General features: G+C 41.3%; 1 protein-coding gene across 9 annotated transcripts in view; it reads right to left on the reverse strand.

The window, feature by feature from the left end:
- CEP162 (centrosomal protein 162) overlaps positions 1–17,234 on the reverse strand; it is an 85,336-nt gene that overhangs the window by 4,338 nt on the left and 63,764 nt on the right. For 4 of the 9 annotated variants that reach the window (XM_044757234.2, XM_044757232.2, XM_070496324.1 and 1 more), the window contains 5 exons: positions 14,919–15,568; positions 11,991–12,132; positions 9,147–9,245; positions 3,265–3,378; positions 305–439 (listed from right to left, as the gene is read on the reverse strand). In XM_044757234.2, coding sequence (XP_044613169.2) covers positions 305–439; positions 3,265–3,378; positions 9,147–9,245; positions 11,991–12,132; positions 14,919–15,568 — 1,140 coding nt within the window. Of the gene's footprint in view, positions 1–304; positions 440–2,545; positions 2,645–3,264; positions 3,379–9,146; positions 9,246–11,990; positions 12,133–14,918; positions 15,569–17,234 lie in introns of those variants that run through there. The other 5 variants (XM_014838073.3, XM_044757236.2, XM_044757235.2 and 2 more) reach the window with 4 other exon arrangements.

A 17,234-nucleotide genomic window follows, 5' to 3' on the forward strand; every position in this document is an offset into this window, starting at 1 on the left:
TAAACATTTGTTGAAATGACTGAAATACAGAAGGTTGTTCCCAGAGTAAAATGCCTAACTTCTTAGGCACCTATCAATAATTAAGAACATGATACAAGCTGTTTTTCTATTTCTCCAGATATAAGGCTTCAATCTTCACGTCTCATTTTCTCTTAAAAGCTATACATTTATTTCTAAAAAGATCAAAATACAATGGAAACACTTTAAGAAGTAAGTTTTGCTAGGGATGACAAAACCATAGCAAACTGGAGGAATTTAAAAGTGAAGAAATATACAAATATGTAAATGTGATTTACTACTTTACCTGTTGAAGTTCCTGCTCCCTTTGCTCATGTCTCATTTCCATCTGTCTAATTTTCTTTTCTAAGCCCATAAAATGTTTCATCTCTGGTGTATGGTTTTGTTTGGCTTCTCTCAATTCTTCCAAGAGTTTTGTGATCTAAAATTGAGTAATGAAGTAAATGAAAAACTATGATCATGAGGGAATAATTCATTTTTAATAGGGGTAGTTTTTTTTTTAAGATGGGCATCTGAGCTAACATCTGTTGCCAATCTTTTTTTTCCTTCTTCTTCTTTTCCTCCCCAAAGCCCCCCCAGTACATAGTTGTATATTTTAGTTGTGGGTCGTTCTAGTTGTGGCATGTGAGACACCACCTCAGCATGGCCTGATGAGTGGTGCCATGTCTGTGCTCAGGATCCGAACCGGTGAAACCGTGGCCACTGAAGTGGAGCTCACAAACTTAACCACTCAGTCACCGGGCCAGCCCTAGTGGGTAGTCTTAAGAAGCAAGAATGTTCACATCTTCTTTGCATAAAATTTCTCTAGATAAGGGGCATCATGTTAACAACAAAGGTATACTGAGTTGTTAGCATAATTAATAGCTTTCATTCCCTATGTCCAGGAAGTAAAGGGTTGTCATCCGAGCTCTGCCTCATGAACTGAACTGCACATTCCAAAATGCTTCACGTGACTGGACCACGTTCTCCCTCCCACACATGCCAGGCTGGTTATGGTGCTCAAAATGAAGTCGGACACTTTCTTTGGTGTGTTCAGCTTTGCTACAAAGTACTTGTTAATAGGGTGATTACTTTTAGGATTAAATAATACATTTAGAGAAAATGGTAATATTTTTACGGCACAAGGGATGGAGGGGATTTCAGGGATCTTTATTATTGGGCTTGGTGAAACAACTCTTGCATTTTCTTTATGCCACATAATTATGATAATTTGCTAATTGTTAACATCAAAAGGCAAATAATAAAAAGGCAAATGAAAATAGATAAAATTAAATTCATTCATGTTTTATATGGAAATACCCAGTAGCTAATAATAACACTGATAATACTAAAAAACAAAAAAACCCCAACTCCTCTTAAATTAGTTTTAAAAACGTGAAAATACAAGCAAATTAAATCAGAGGAAATCTAAATATTTTAAATTTGGAACATCTCTGTTATGTCATCAGTGACCAAAGAAATGTGCAGACTTTAACTGTATGACCTGCAGGAAGGTCAGGGAGGGCCTTATAGAACATGCTGTGGCGACAGGCGCTGGGCACAAAATCTAATGTCTCAAAAAAATGATTACTAAAAACTATTTAAAAAAAAAAAAGCAAAAACCCCAATAACACAACACCACATATATACAAAACAATAATTAGTGAACTAAGAGAGTTGTCAGAGGCAGAGCCATACACGCAATGGTCAAACATCACTTCCAACTTCTGTGAACTTGTTAATGACAGAAAAACGTGAGTTTGTCATCAGACAACACTTCCAGCCAGTCCTGTCCTGTGACCCACAGGTACCACTGCTGGGACGGAGCTGGCAAGTCCCGGGGCAGCGAATGAGGACTTAACACGGTGTGCTCTGCATGCCCAGCGAGCAGGGAGGTGAAGGCAAGCGGCACCCAATTCAAGGGGAGGTGGCTGCAGGATTCCTGACCTGAGGCACCCGGTGTGAATGGAGTTTTGAAGGACAAGCAGCAGGGAGTCGTGACATTATCACGTGCTAAGCACTCTGCTAAGTACTTTACAGATGTTGTCTCAGCTAATTTTATTTAGCAAATCTTAACATTTGTTTATTGTCTGATTCCCCAAATAAAACACAAGCTCCACGAGAGGAGGGATTTTGTCTGCCTTGTTCCTCTCAGCATTCTCAGCACATGGAGTTGTGCATGGCAAAGAGTAGATGTGTAACAATTACTCGTGCATTATGAATTCACTTTGCGATGATTAAAGAAACATTCATTTGTAAATTACATAGATTCATAAAATTGGTTCTAGACAAAGCGTAGAGAAAACTTCCCTTCATTTGTACCTATTTAAAAGCATCTTTTTAAGAGTATGATTAAAGTTGAATATCTATTTTTTAAAAATCCTTGTATTTTAATGAGTTTATCCTATGCAGGTAAGTGGATACATAAGTGAAGATGCAAGATCAAAAATGCATTCTGCTACTTGAATACCATAGAAGAAACTGGAAACAACCTGAATGTCCAATGATAGGGGATTGGTAAAATAATTAGTAATTAAGAGCCTGGGACCTGCAGTCAGAAACCCCGGGTTCTAATGCTGGTACTTCTACATGTTGCTTGGTAACCTCGGGCAAGTTATTTCATTTTTCTTAGCATCAATTTCTTCATCTATAAAATGGAAAGAATATGGTGAGAACCTCATACTAATCACAGTGTCTAGGACATATAAACACTTAATAAATGATAACTATCATTATTACTATTATGACTCTTCTATTATAAAATGGTATAATAAAAGTGCTAATAAAGATATATACTGACTGGATGAGTGATGTCACCAAGATGGCAACATAGGTTATTCCTGATTTCAGTACCCCTCGCAAGAAGAACTACCACCAATTATTCAAGAACAAGACACCACTGAGAGAATCCTAGAATATGGGGGTGAGGCTGGAGCACCCCCTGCACCACAGAGACCAAGGCAGACTGCATTAGAAGGGTGAGAGGAGCAGCTACAGCTGCCCGCGCTGCCCCTCCCCCAGGCCGGCCCAGCACCCTGCTGAGAGGTCTCTCCTGAGCCTACACTTCCTCCAGTGGGTAAAGAGAGCCCAGAGTGACATCTAGCTCCCCTAGCATTGTGGGTCACTTCCAGGGAGACCCTACTCTGGTCTCGCCCCACAGGGACTGCAGGGGAGCCGGTGGGGTTCAACTACTGGGAATCTGACTGTCAGAAGCAGGGAGGGGCTTGCAACAACCAGCAGTTGGATCTTGGTGGACTGAGTTCCTACCTGCAGATCCCACCCAGTGGTGATGCTCATCTGCAGAACCAAGCTGGTGGTACAGCCTGCCTGACTCGGGTCCTCAAACGAAGAGATTTTCCAGCCCTGGAGCCTGGTCTGCCCCTGTCCAGGAAGGGAAACTGAGTCACAGCCCCACCTACTGCTGAGTGAAGCTCCCATGCCCACCTGACCAGAACGTCTGGAAAGCTGTGTAGGCCAGCAATGCTAAAGCAGAGAGTCTGGCAGGCAGAACTGATAGCCTGCAGAGCAAAGTCAGTGGTCTTTCCAGCAGGGGACTTTGGGACACTGGTTAGCTTGAGCTAAGATCACAAACAAAGAGCCTTAGTGGCCTTGGAGCTGGTTCTCCTGCTGCACCTGTGGAGGGAAACTCATTTGTAGCCCTGCCCATTGCTGAACACAGGCTTCAGCCTGTCTGACCAGGGAACCTTACCAGAGCACACGGGAATCTGTGGAGCTCACCCTACAGTCCTGCTTACAGTGGCACTTGAACAGAGAGCACTGTGGCTCTCCCTGTCTACAGAGCAAAATCAGCAGCCCCGTCTGGCCAGAGAATTCAGGTATAGTCTTGCCTGATTTGGGTCCCCAAACAATGAGCTGTGCAGGCCTTGGGGCCTGTCCTGCTGCCTGCTAAGGCAGGGAAGTGAATTCACAGGCCCACCTACTGCTAAGTAAGTACTCAGTCCCGAGCATCTAACAGGCCTGACCAGAGGACATAGGCCACCACGGAGCCCATGCTACAGCCTTGCTCGGGCAGGGAACTGAGCCAGAAGTCCTGCCCAACTGTTCTCAGCCAGCGACACAGCCCTTCCCCCCACCTCAGAGCTCAGGCAGTGGCCTTGATCAAAAACAGACCCTGACAGAAAGCCCCCTGACCCAAGGACATTACCCGCAGACATATCCAGAAGCCCAAAGTGAGCTGACTAGTGAAGAACTGTCTTCGCTGAAGCGAACTTGTAAAGTCTGGAAGAGGAGACCAAATACGCAGATACCAACATAAGGAATCAAGAATCAGAAAATCTAGTAAACACAACACCACCAAAGAAAACTAATAAAGTTCCAGTCAGTTACCCTAAAGAAAGGGAGATCTATGAACTGTCAGACAAAGAATTCAGAATAACCTTCTTGAAGAAGTTTAGTGAACTATAAGAACATAGATAAAGACAACTAAATGAAATTAGGAAAACAATGAATGAATAAAATGAGTTCAATAAAGAAACAGAAACCATCCAAAAAAACCAATGAGAAATCTGAACTGAAAAATACAATGACTGCACTGAAGAATTCAATAGAGAACTTCAAAGTTAGACTCAACCATGCAGAAGAATCCATGATCTAGAAGACAGAACATTTGAAATTATCTAGTCAGTGGAGCAAAAAGAAAAAAGGATGAAAAGAGTGAAGAAAACCTATATGACTTATGGGACATAATCAAAAGAAACAACATCTACATTATGGTAATCCCAAAAGGAGAAGAGAAAAAGAGAGGGGCAGAAAGTACATTTAAAGCAATATTGCCTAAAACTTCCCAAACCTGGAGAGAGAAATGGACATCCAGGTCCATGAGGCCCAAAGGACCCCTCAAATAGGTTGAAGCTGAAAAGGGCCACAGTGAGACACACTCTATTTCGTCAAAAGTCAAAGACAAAGAATTCTGAAAGCAGAAAGAGAAGAGAGAGAAATTACACACAAGGAAACCCCTATAAGACCACTGGCAGATTTCTCAACAGAAATATTTCTGGCCAGGAGGGAATGAAATGATATATTCAAAATATTGAAAGAAAAAAGTGTCAACTAAGAATTCTCTACCCGGCAAAGCTGTCCTACAGAAATGAAGGAGAGATAAAGACTTCCTCAGACAAACAAAAGCTAAGGGAGTTCATCACCACAAGATCTGCCTTACAAAAAATGCTAAAGGGAGTTCTTTGAGTGGGAAAAAAAGGATGGTAATTAACATTGTAAAAACATACAAAGATGGCATAAAACTTACTGGTAATGGTAAATACACTGTCAAAGTTAGATTCTGTAATATGGTAACTGTGGGGTGTAATTCACTTATAACTCTAGTTTAAAGTTAAAAACCAAATGAGTAAACATAACTATGATAATTGGTTATTACTTATACAATATGAAAGATATGTAAACTGTAACATCAATAACTAAAATGTGAGGAGGGAGGAATGGCTAGTAGTTGTGAGCACTTAATTCAGAGGCCTAGGTTCTAATGGAATCTAGCACTGAAGGAGATACTGGGAGTTGCCTTTTTTTTGCTGAGGAAGACCCTGAGATAACATCTGTTGCCAATCTTCCTCTTTCTGCTTGAGGAAGCTTTGCCCTGAGCTGACATCTGTACCAGTCTTCCTCTATCTTGTATGTGGGTCACTGTGTGTCATAGTTGCCAGCGAGTGGTGTAGGTCTGTGCCCAGGAACTGAACCCGGGCTGCTGAAGCACAGCATGCCGAACTCAACCTCTAGGCCTGGGCATTGCCTTTTAAAGAGTCATTCCTGTGCTGGCAGGGCCCTAATCTGGTTCAGGTGTTCATGAGACTCAGGTGAATTCTGATTGGTTTAAGTCCATTACAACACTGCTGTCCAGCTCCCCCGGCAATAACTGGTTTGGAGGTGGGCATGTGATTCAGTTCTGGTGCAAATGGAGTTAGCTGGGGGACACTTGGGTCTATACACATCTGATTATTTCATTGTTTTCCTGTCCCACCCACCAGAATGGCAGCTCCTTGAGGGCAAGACCTTCAGGTGTTTTATTTATTACTATATCCCAAAAGCCTATCATAGTGACCAACACTTACTAAGTATTTATTAAACGAATTAATGAATGAAGAATGCTAGGAAGATCTTATTCCATTTAACAGCTAAAAAAACAGAGGCTACGAGAGTTTAAAAAGACTAGCAAGTAGCCGTGGGTAAAGGGTAAACACAATTCTTCTTTCTAAATGAGAAACTGACTGGGTTCAATTAACTTTCTAGCTGTTCTCCCCTTGCTAAAGATGGATGTCAGCTGTGTACCAGGCACAGTACTTGTGGTAACAATGCCCTCTGATTGGTGGAATCATCCAGGCTTGGACAACTTTTCATGAACTGAAGTACATGGTGGGAAGTGATAAGTTTGGACTCTCCCGAGTGTGGTGACCCTTGTACTGGGCATGTCCTTGCGGGAACCACCATGCATGTGTTATTATAAGAGACACTGATTCTTGTGGAGCGTGGGGCATCTAAGCCTGGGTGGTTCCTCCACCTGCCAGGTGTTTGAGTCTTACTCCCTTGCACCTGTGCTATCTCCTGGACAGCTGTGTGGACTGCTGTGCGAATTACCTGCACTAATGAGAAATGCCTGCTGCCTCGCTGTCATGCTGTTTCCTGGCCTGGATCCAGAGTACCAAGTGTGCCTATGGTCACTGTGTGACTCTAAATGTTTCCTTGAAGCTGCCGGTGAACCTTAGAGTGGCAAATGGAGAATTTAAACCCAGACTTTATCATTAACCTCATGATCATTCCACTATTCATTCATAAAATAACAGCAGGTAGCTGTAGAATTAATTGAGATAAATAACAATAGAAATTTTGATATTTTTTATAAGTGGCCACAATAATCCCTGGGCTCATACTAGAGAACACTCTTGAATGATTTCTAAAATTTTTATAGAATATTGTACAGATTAAAAAAACACAATGAAATAAAATCCCATTGATGAAAAAGAGTCTAGGACTGGTAAGCTGCATATACCAACTGCAGAACATAAAACCAGCCTCAGGCCTCTCAGTCGTCTCTAGGGAGTCTGAGGAGAGATTCAAGTCCTTTCTCTAATGTCAGGGAACAAGGAAACAAATGAACAGAATACTGCTGGTGTCAACTAGGAGTGGAAAAATAAGAAAAAGTCTGTGACGAGTGCTAAAACATGAAAGATTAACTTTCTCATTAGAGTATTAAAAAAACAAAAGATTTGAGGAATACATGCCTGAGTCAGCATCAACTGGATGAAGACACACGAGAGGCTTGATAAGGTTTTCACTGCCACATTAGAATTGCCACAGATAGAATTTTAAAGAGATGTGGTTTGAAAACATTTTAGGTAACAAAGGCATGAGCAAAATGCAGAGGACAGAAAAATCCTCTGCGGTTTCCATCATTAACACGCTGGGTGGGAGACGGTTCACTTCCCAATGAGCTGAACTATGTTGAAAAATTCGAAATTGTCACTCAGTCTTTGTATGGCTCTATAAAATTACTTTAAAAACAAATAAGCCGTCACGAAACAATACAGAGTTTACCACTGTTGTAAAATGTCCAGCGTGCTTTCATTCGTGGCCATGACAGAGTAAAAGAGACAGGGATTGACCCTCCCATCTTATACAACCAGGAATCAGACCGTCTAAGAAACAGCTTTGCCGCCACCGGCTAACAGCACTGCAGCACTGCGGTTCACGAGAAGGGAACCAAACAAGAGGAGCTCCACGAAAGCCTGGTTTGTTGCTGGGAGGCAGTTTCGAAGCCGAGGGAAACAGCAGCCTGAACAATTCCTGGAGCTCGAAGAGGGCTGGGAATGGTTCATGTTCCCACCAGCCCAAAAGGAAATGCTTATAACACACAGGACAACTGGCAGGGCCCTTGGAAGGGTATCAGTAGTGGGAATAAATTAGCCCTGTTAAAACAGCCATTAAAAATAGACTCCAGGGGCTGGCCCGGTGGTGCAGTGGTTAAGTTCGCACATTCTACTCCGGCGGCCAGGGGTTTGCCGGTTCGGATCCTGGGTGTGGACCTATGCATGGGTTGTCAAGCCATGCTGTGGCAGGCATCCCAGGTATAAAGTAGAGGCAGATAGGCATGGATGTTAGCTCAGAGCCAGTATTCCTCAGCAAAAAGAGGAGGATTGGCAGCGGATGTTAGCTCAGGGCTGATCTTCCTCCAAAAAAAAAAAAGACTCCATAATAAAAGACAGATTGTCATCACTTTTATTCAAGGGATGGAGGGCTTTACTTAGTTTTCCAATAAATAGGCTTAAAAATCATGTGTTGCAGCTTTTCTATATTCAAAATATTTTAGCTATTCTTAAACTGAGAACACTGGAACTTGACTAAAACTGACTTTGTCCTTTATCTTGCAAAAATTAACATACACTATATTGCTTTTCCTAAAGATTTTACTTCAGGTCTGTGAGGCTCTGTAGACTTACTGCCTATGTACACCGTAAACACTGAAATGAACGCACGAGGCTCAACTACAGTCTTTCAACCACTACAACAACATCTTTTCAATTTGACAGTCGCATAATTTTCTAAGTGTTTTTACATTTATCTTTTCATAACGCAATTAGTTATGTTTTGCTTGTGTGATTTAATAAATGAATAATAAAAAATGGTGTACATGCTTCAAAGAATGGAACACACAGCCTCTCTGGTATTTCCACACTTTCTAGAATCAAAAGGATTTAGAGTAATAAAAATGGTGAGTTTCCAGAAAGATCTGTTTCTTATAACGATATTGTTCTTGGTGATCAGCATCACTGTCATGGTTGTTTACCTATTTCTTAACCAAATTAAAAAGTCTTAGTACTTAATGCAGAAATGGCCTTAACCATCCAATTTTACCTTCTAAAAAATCAAACAAAAGAACCAACCCACCATTTTTCCCCTGCCCAGAAAATCTCAACAAATAAAAACATATCAATTACTTAATATTTGAGCCTCATCTGAGGAAAACAGAGTTTCCATAAACAAGTTATTAATATTTTCTTGGTGTGATAAATTCAAGTTATGTCTATTTGTACATTTAAGTTAAAAAGCTTACACAGAAATATGAACATGATTGAAATGGCTAAGAAAAGCTTATGTTAACCAACGTTTTGGCTACTTCTTACCTCTTTCTGTAGGATTTCTTCTCGAACTTGAGAAACTACAAGAGACTCTTGTTTACCCTGCAGCTCATTAACTTGATTTTGGAAATGTTTTATAAGTACCTAGGAAAATGTTAGAAGTATTGAGTTAAAGCTTTTCCTTGAACATTATTTGAAAAAGAAAGCCAACTAATGACTTTTGTTTGTACTAAAAAATAAAAAGGATCCTGATATTTTAAAATTACCAAATTCTAACACAGAAGTAAATTGCCACAGGAATTAAATTCACTGAATAAATTAAAATCATTGATAAGCTCGTTATTTTCTTTCAACATTTAACATAAAATACCACACATATTACAAACTAATGACTATAACCACTTGGCCTCTTTATAGTATTTTACTTCTGGAGGCCCCAAAAATATCTTTGTTTTAAAATTAAAAGTACCTTTCAATCTATAAAGTAATAAAAGTAAAATACCTTTTAATCTACGAAGTCTAAGCATTTTGAAGAAAGTGGTCAATATTATCTTTATACTTAGTGATTAAGCAGAATAGTTTTTATTAAAGAGCCATTAACTAAATAGCCCAAGAATATCTGTGAAATAAATGTGAGTCATATTTTTAGACAAAGAAACTGAAATACATGAACAAATACTACCACCAAGAAACTGAAAACTTAGAAAAAATTGACATCTCTTATCTTTAATGCTTTACTTTTACTGTTTTAACAATCAGATTATGCTGGCTTCCGTTTATTTCACAATTTTACCATATTCCATTTAGAACTCTAGGAAAATAACATATTTATGGTACTGTGGCATAATGACACCACTCTTCCCACCTCTTTCAGACTGCTCCATACTATAATATCACTTGATATAATATTTACATTGTACACTGACATCCCCCTTCTCTGGGGGAAGAAAGCCAGAGAGGTTATCTGCAAGGCTATATGAATGGTTACTTTTAAAAAGTACTTTAAATCTTTTTCATTAAAGTATTGAAACAGTTAAAGTTCTTTGTTTCCGGTTTTTTTTTTTTACCAGCTTGATCTTGATTCTTTTTTTTTTTCTTTGTGAGGAAGACTGGCCCTGAGCTAACATCTACTGCCACTCTTCCTCTCTTTGCCTGAAGAAGATTGTCACTGAGCCAAAATCTGTGCCAATCTTCCTCTACTTTATGTGGGACGCTGCCACAATGTGGCTTGATGAGCGGTGCTAGGTTCATGCCCAGGATTCAAACCTGTGAACCACACAGGCTGCCAAAGCAGAGGACATGAACCTAACCACTACACCACTGGGCTGGCCTCTAGTTCTTTGTTCCTATGCTATCTGAAATTAAATTACAGACCTCATTACACTTGACACTTAAATACTCCATTACTTCAACATGGATCTCCTTATAATAGGGGCATTTCTCACAAAATCACTGTATTTTACACCTAAGAAAATTTACAAAAATTTCATAATATCTAATATCCAGTCCATAGTAAAACTTTCCCCAATTGAGAGATTTGTTTTAATTAAGATGTTATTAAAGAATTATAGGTGGGAAGGGGCCAGCCCGGTGGCGCAGTGGTTAAGTTCGCACGTTCTGCTTATCGGCGGCCTGGGGTTCACCGGTTCAGATCCCAGGTGCGGACACGGCACCGCTTGGCATGCCATGCTGTGGTAGGCATCCCACATATAAAGTAGAGGAAGATGGGCACAGATGTTAGCTCAGGGCCAGGCTTCCTCAGCAAAAAGAGGAGGACTGGCAGTGGTTACTCAGGGCTAATCTTCCTCAAAAAAAAAAAAAAAAAGAATTACAGGTGGGAAAAGTGATGACATAATTATTTCTTGAAGTTTTTCACCCTCAGCTTGCATTTTTTTTTTTTGCTGAGGAAGACTCGCCCTGAGCTAACATCTGTGTTACATGTGGGTCACTGCTACAGCATGGCTGACGAGTGGTGTAGGTCTGTACCCAGTATCCAAATCTGTGAATCCGGGCTGCCGATGCAGAAGGTGCAAACTTAACCACCAGGCCACTAGGCTGTCCCCTCAGCTTGCTTTTAACAATTACAACCCATAGAAAAGATGAAGCGCACAATGAACATTCGTATATTCTTTGACTTGATTTACTGACTACTAACATTTTGCCATATTTGCTTTTTCTTTATTTTGGATACACAATTTGGAAAGTAAGTTGCAGATAAAAGTTCTATTTTAATGCTGATTTTTCAACCTGTGGACACCACAGAAGATGGGCCACCACAGCTGGTATCCATAGATATTCCAAGCACACACACACTCTTATCCAGGAAGGAAGACACATTTGGGGAAAGGCGGATGAGCTGTCAGCACACTGGGTCATAATTCTTAGAAGACTGTGCTTTGTAATGGCTAGAGCTGTGTCTCTCTCTGTTCATTATTTTATCCCCAGTGCCTGACTGTCTATAGACCCTAAATCACTACTTGTTTAATGAATGAAAAGAGGGCAAGAAGAATGACTAGGATAATTACTTGTCAGTTGGGACTTGGGGTGGAGAGGGATGGTTCAACATTCAAGTTCAAGCACAAGGTCCCAGTCATGTTAGACACACCCCTCAACCACGCATTACAACCTACTTAGAGGAAGGTCTATATGAGAAACACAGGGAGAAAACTGTAAAAACACCTAATTTGAGCTGTAACTTTCAAACGCAATAGTTAAACATGTGCTGATGGTATCCTCTCCTATTAAAAAATCAAGCCAACGATAATTCCCCATTTCTAACACCAACCTCAGAAAGTGAGGTTAAAATATCTCCAAATTCATGTTCTGTTAACAGTCCTGAAAACAAAAAAATCACATTAAACTCAAAGAAAGTTTGTTAAAGTCATCTACCTCTTGAGTTGCTATTTTACGATTTAGTTCCGCTACTTTGGAAGAGGAATTTTCTACTGCATTTTGGCAAAGGAGCTTCTCTATTTCCCTCTGATGAGCTGCTTTCAGAGACGTGACGTGTGCTGCGGTGTCTTCCTTGACCCTACAGGGAAAATGAGAGAAAACCACACGTAAACGTGACTCTTCAACCTCTAATTCAGAGTTAGCACAAAAAAAGTGTAAGCAGACTGGAACTTAAGTGAAAGGAGAGGGGGCACCAATATCCAGTGTACTGTGCGAGGCGCTCTATATGTCATCGCCTTGAGTTCTTACGACCACGCCACCAACTCACTATTACGTACGGAATTTTATAAGGCAAACTTGCATTTAGGAAAGAGTGATGTATCCAGGGTCCTAGGTCAACAAGCTGCAGGGCTGGGGTTAGAGCCCAGTACAGTTGAACCCCAAAGTCTGGGCCTTCCACTCGACTCCTCGCCTGGGGCTGCACTTTCTGAGGGAATCAAAGGTTCCACACGTTCTGATGGATTCAAAGCCAAGGGCCTGTCATTTTACCCTTTAAGATAATCTCAGATGTCCTGCCCAGGTTCTGATTTGGGAAATCACAGCTGTTTCCTTTATAATCTCAATGTTTTGTGTCTAGGCGACATTCACCAGGTCTTGGGCCATGCATAGGACTCCAGGCCTCACTGCATGTTGTGAGCATAAAATGATCTTTACATAATTCTTAGGACACAGGGTAATCTGAACCTAATTAATTTGGACCCTCAAGTGTGAGAGACTATTCATTTGTCACTGTGACAAAATTTATGCATTCAGAGGCAGTTTAGTAAAGGTAAAGTTATGACTAGAGACTTGATACATTTCTTACAGATAAATATTTCCTCTTACTGTAAAAATTATTAAAAAAGACAGGATTTTACTCAAAGTAGATATTTAATAAATCACTGTTGATACTTATTAATGTGGCAATTCTCAAACTACAAACAAATACATCAGTTGCTTCTTTGACTACATGAATATTTCTTCATGGAAACAGCATGATTAGGGGCCTGGGAAAAGCATAAAATCGAAAGCACCCATGATATAAGTGAAGTATTGTGAAAACAGCCTAAATCTGGGACGAGGGAAGGTTACCCCTCACTTCTCAGACCCAGAGCTGTCTGAGAAACAGAGTAAGGATACTGAAAAATAATAAATAGATATAGGAAAATTTATAGGAAAAATTTAAATTTTACATTATTTCTAGGAAAGAATGTGATTCTCTCCCAATAACTTCACTGCTCCTATCACATTCAGAACTAAAGAAACACGGTTTCAGCTTGGAAGCAACACGGTTACCATGACGACTCAATCAGACGTGGCTGCCAATCAGTCACCAAGCGTTTGCGAGGTGCTTCCTATGCTCATTCTGCGCCTATACCAGGGTGTAAAAGGATGGAAGTGCACCTCACATCCATCCTCAAGGAGCTCTAAGGCGGCGTATGATCAGTGCTTTCTTGGTGCGTGAGTTCCACAGGAGGTGGAGGCGGGAGCAGGCCACTTCCTGGGAAGCTCTAGGGAATATTTTGTGGAAGAGGTAGGACTCGAAATATGAACGAGCAAAAGGCAGTGAAGAAATTCAAGTGAGGCCCACTGACTCGCATTAGAACGGGGAGAGGACCTGAGGCCAGGTAGAGAAATTTGTCTTGATACTTGAGGAAGTTGGGAGTCAGTGGAGGGCAGAGTGACTCAGACACAGGATGAATTAAAGAATACTAATGTTTTTAAGCACGATGATTGGGGGAGGCAGAAACTACAATCGGGACATCAGGTTGGGAACAACGTCTAGGAAAGCAGGTAGGCTGCACTACACTAAGGAAGGAAGCAAACTAAGAAATACCTATAAGGGAGCAACCCAGAGACTGTGAACGCAAGGAGTAAAGGAGGTAAAGCTGGGCCAGGCAACTGAAAATACATGATCATAGACAGAGATGAGGAAGTTGGGAAGGGGAGCTAGTTAATGGGTAAAAAAGAGATAAAATTTGAGATACTACTGATTCCAAGAGAAACAATCCAACAAATAGTTGTAGATTTAACACCTGAGCTCAGACTTAACATCTAAGAACAAGCCTTAAAAAGTAAATCTAGAAGTTACGGTTCATAGAAGCCATAAGAATGGATGAGTTTAGCAATGGAGAAAGGACAGAGAATAGACAGAGAGCTAAAAACAACTTTGGCAGAAATTCAGATTTTCGAGGGCAAATGAAGAGGGGTCAGTGAAAAGGAACAGAAAAGGAGTTCGGTCAGAGGGGCCAAGTCACGGAGGGTAAGGGAGGAAGCACTTCAGGAAAGGCAGCACAGTCATGATGCCAGGGAAAGTGAGGGTAGAGAAAACTCCACTGGTCTGGGAAAGGTCATTACTGAAAGGCCAGGTTCAAGATTGGGGAGGAGGGTGAGGCATATTCGAGAGGAAGTGAGGGGGAAGGAGAAGAGGAGGCTTCTTGTGGAAAACTGGTACTGACAGAGAGAGGACCAGAACTAGGGTTGATCAGGTGACGACGATACAAGCCCGTCAGGAGGCTCAGACAAAAGAGACAGTAGACAGCACTCAGAGATTCTGAGAAAGAAATGACAAGTATAACAGTTCTTCAAAGCATGAATGGGTGTGATCACATGATTAGTTTGAAGATTTATTCAGAAAAAGAGGATGTCAGCCCAAGGAGATGGTTTGGGTTGACGTGGAGATTCAGGTTCATCGGGATCTGGGCTTCCAACAGGTAGAGGATCCTACTCTGAAACACATCTAAGCTTCACAACGTAATGCGATTTCTTAAAATGTGGTTATGAATTCAGTTCAGGGTCTAACCAATTATCCAGAGGAAATCTACTTTGTAAGTTTGAAATTTTTATCTTTTTATGTCCCCATATAGTTACAAATTCACGTTTTACCTTTTCATAGAATTTTCAAATTGGTTCATGGCTACTTCAGATTTCATCTTCAGCTCATTCCTCTCCACAGTTAATCTCTCCAGTTCATTTTTCAATCTGTAGTTTTCTTCTAAAACCTCTGAAATACGGGAATCAGTAAAAGTACGTGGTTGGTAAAGCTTGCCACCCTGAGTTCCAGAGAAAGAGGCAGCATTTCTTTTACCTGGGTGCAAAACATCTTTCTTCACCCTTTTTGCAGTTATTTCCTCTCTCCCCTTAGAGTTCTGGTTAGACAGCATCATTTTTCTCTCCTTCTGCAGCCTCTCCACAGTCTTCGACAGGTCTTGTACTTCTCTCCCCTTGGCAGCCAGCTCCTCATTGAGTCTCACCAGTTTAGCTTTCGCATGAGCCTGTTCCACCTGGAATTCTAGAGACTGGAAATCTTGATCATCTTTGTCATTTTTGAGTTCTAACTCAGCATTCCGATGTTTGAGAACATCTATTTCAGCTTCAAGGTTTCTTACAGTGAGTTGATGGGCTTCCTTAAGGTCGCTGAGTTCCTTCTCTAGCGCTTTAACCCTGGAGGAGCTGTCATGCTGGCTCTGGGGTGCTTCCTTTAATTTGCAGGCAAGAAGCTGCTCCTGCTCCTCCAGTCTCTGTTCATACTGAATCTGAGAAAAAGAATCCATGTAATGCCAAACCACTGCTAACCATTTCATTACTGAAATAACGTAGCCCTGCACGCTACCAGGTCCTACCTAGTTCTTCATTCACGTACTCATTACGTACTCTGATGCCTCCAACTCTGTGTTCCTTGAGTCAGTCATATGTATTGAAGTCCTAATCTTTGAAGAGCATAACATTACATATTCTCAACATATGTTGTATAATTCATAATGAATATACTACTCCATAAATGTTCAATTACACGTTTTTGTACACCCTAAAACTTAATTTTAAACCTCATAATCAAAGCAGTTATTGTGTACCCTTCTCTATGCAAATTAACAAACTATATACTCTTGGAGGATAAATAGGGAAAGCAACTGGGGGTACTGAAGTCTTTAAGAAATAGCACATTTTCAACTTTCTAACACCAATTTAGAAAACTCAGAGAAAGTAAGTCTGCTTGGGGTTTATATACTGGACCTTTAGTATGTAAACGAAATAACCTGAATGGCTTACTCTGGAGGGCGGGACCGATGATAGTGTTTGTTCATTCAGTCAATGAATATTCATTGAGTTACAACTGTATGCTGGTTTCCAGAGAAAAAGAAACTCAGTTCTCGCCTTTAAACAGTTCCCAGCCTGGTGAAGAGAGCGACACGGCAACAGTTTCAACGTGCTAGGTAACTGCGGTGATGGGCCTATGAACGTGGTGCAGAGGGGGCAAGGCACCCAATTGTGTCTGGAGGTCCAGCGGAAGAGGCACAGAGGGAGCACGTTTAAGTTCCATTTAACTTCAGCCTTGAGGAATGAGTGTGAAACTGTGGATAAGTGAAAGCAGGGACATTCTAGAAGTAGGAAGAGCACATGTGAAGGCAGGTGAAAGCTTGGTGTGTACTGGCAATCAGAAATGAGGGGAGGAAGTGAGCAGGGATAGGAGTGGGATGGGGTTGAGATTGCAAAAAGGAAAACCCACGGGTAGATATAGATATATAAAAATGGAGCAGGGGGTTGGAACTCATGCCACTATTTGGTCAGTGAAATATTAATAATAACTGTAATTGTTATAATCATTTAATGAGTGTTTGCTACACTTCAGGAATGGTACTAGGGCTCCACACAATTCTGCCACTCAATGCTTCTGATATCCTTTGAAGTGGGGATTAAGTAATTAAAATACTTATTGAGCATCTACTCTGTGCCAGGCACCCTGCTGAATCATGGACTACAACATTGAGTGAGAGCAGAACAGTGCCAGCCAACATGAAGTCCAGAAGCTGGATGGGGAGAGAGATCACTAATGATCCAATCAAAATGGTTGTAAATGTGGTGGGTGCAAGGAAGGAGAGGCACATGGGGCTCCAGTGCCTATAGAGGGACTCTGCCTACACGGAGTCCAGGGAAGGCTTCACTGGGGGAGCCGTGCTTGGGCCGACAGCTGAAGGGCAGGAGCACCGTAACTGCGAAGGAGGAGGGCAGAGCACACCAACAGCAGCAACAGAGTACAGAAATTTTTGTGACTGTAGGACACATGGCAATTCAGAGAAAAAGGTCAGTATGACTGCACAGAGGAAGCATGGTGTGAGAAGACACTGGAGAGAAATGAGGGGCCTGGCCATCCATGGATTTACAGGCTGTATATTTATCCTAAGAGGAACAGGAAGTTATTGA

This window comes from Equus asinus, chromosome 24 (genome assembly GCF_041296235.1).
Source record: "Equus asinus isolate D_3611 breed Donkey chromosome 24, EquAss-T2T_v2, whole genome shotgun sequence".
Classification (NCBI taxonomy): Eukaryota; Metazoa; Chordata; class Mammalia; order Perissodactyla; family Equidae; genus Equus; species Equus asinus.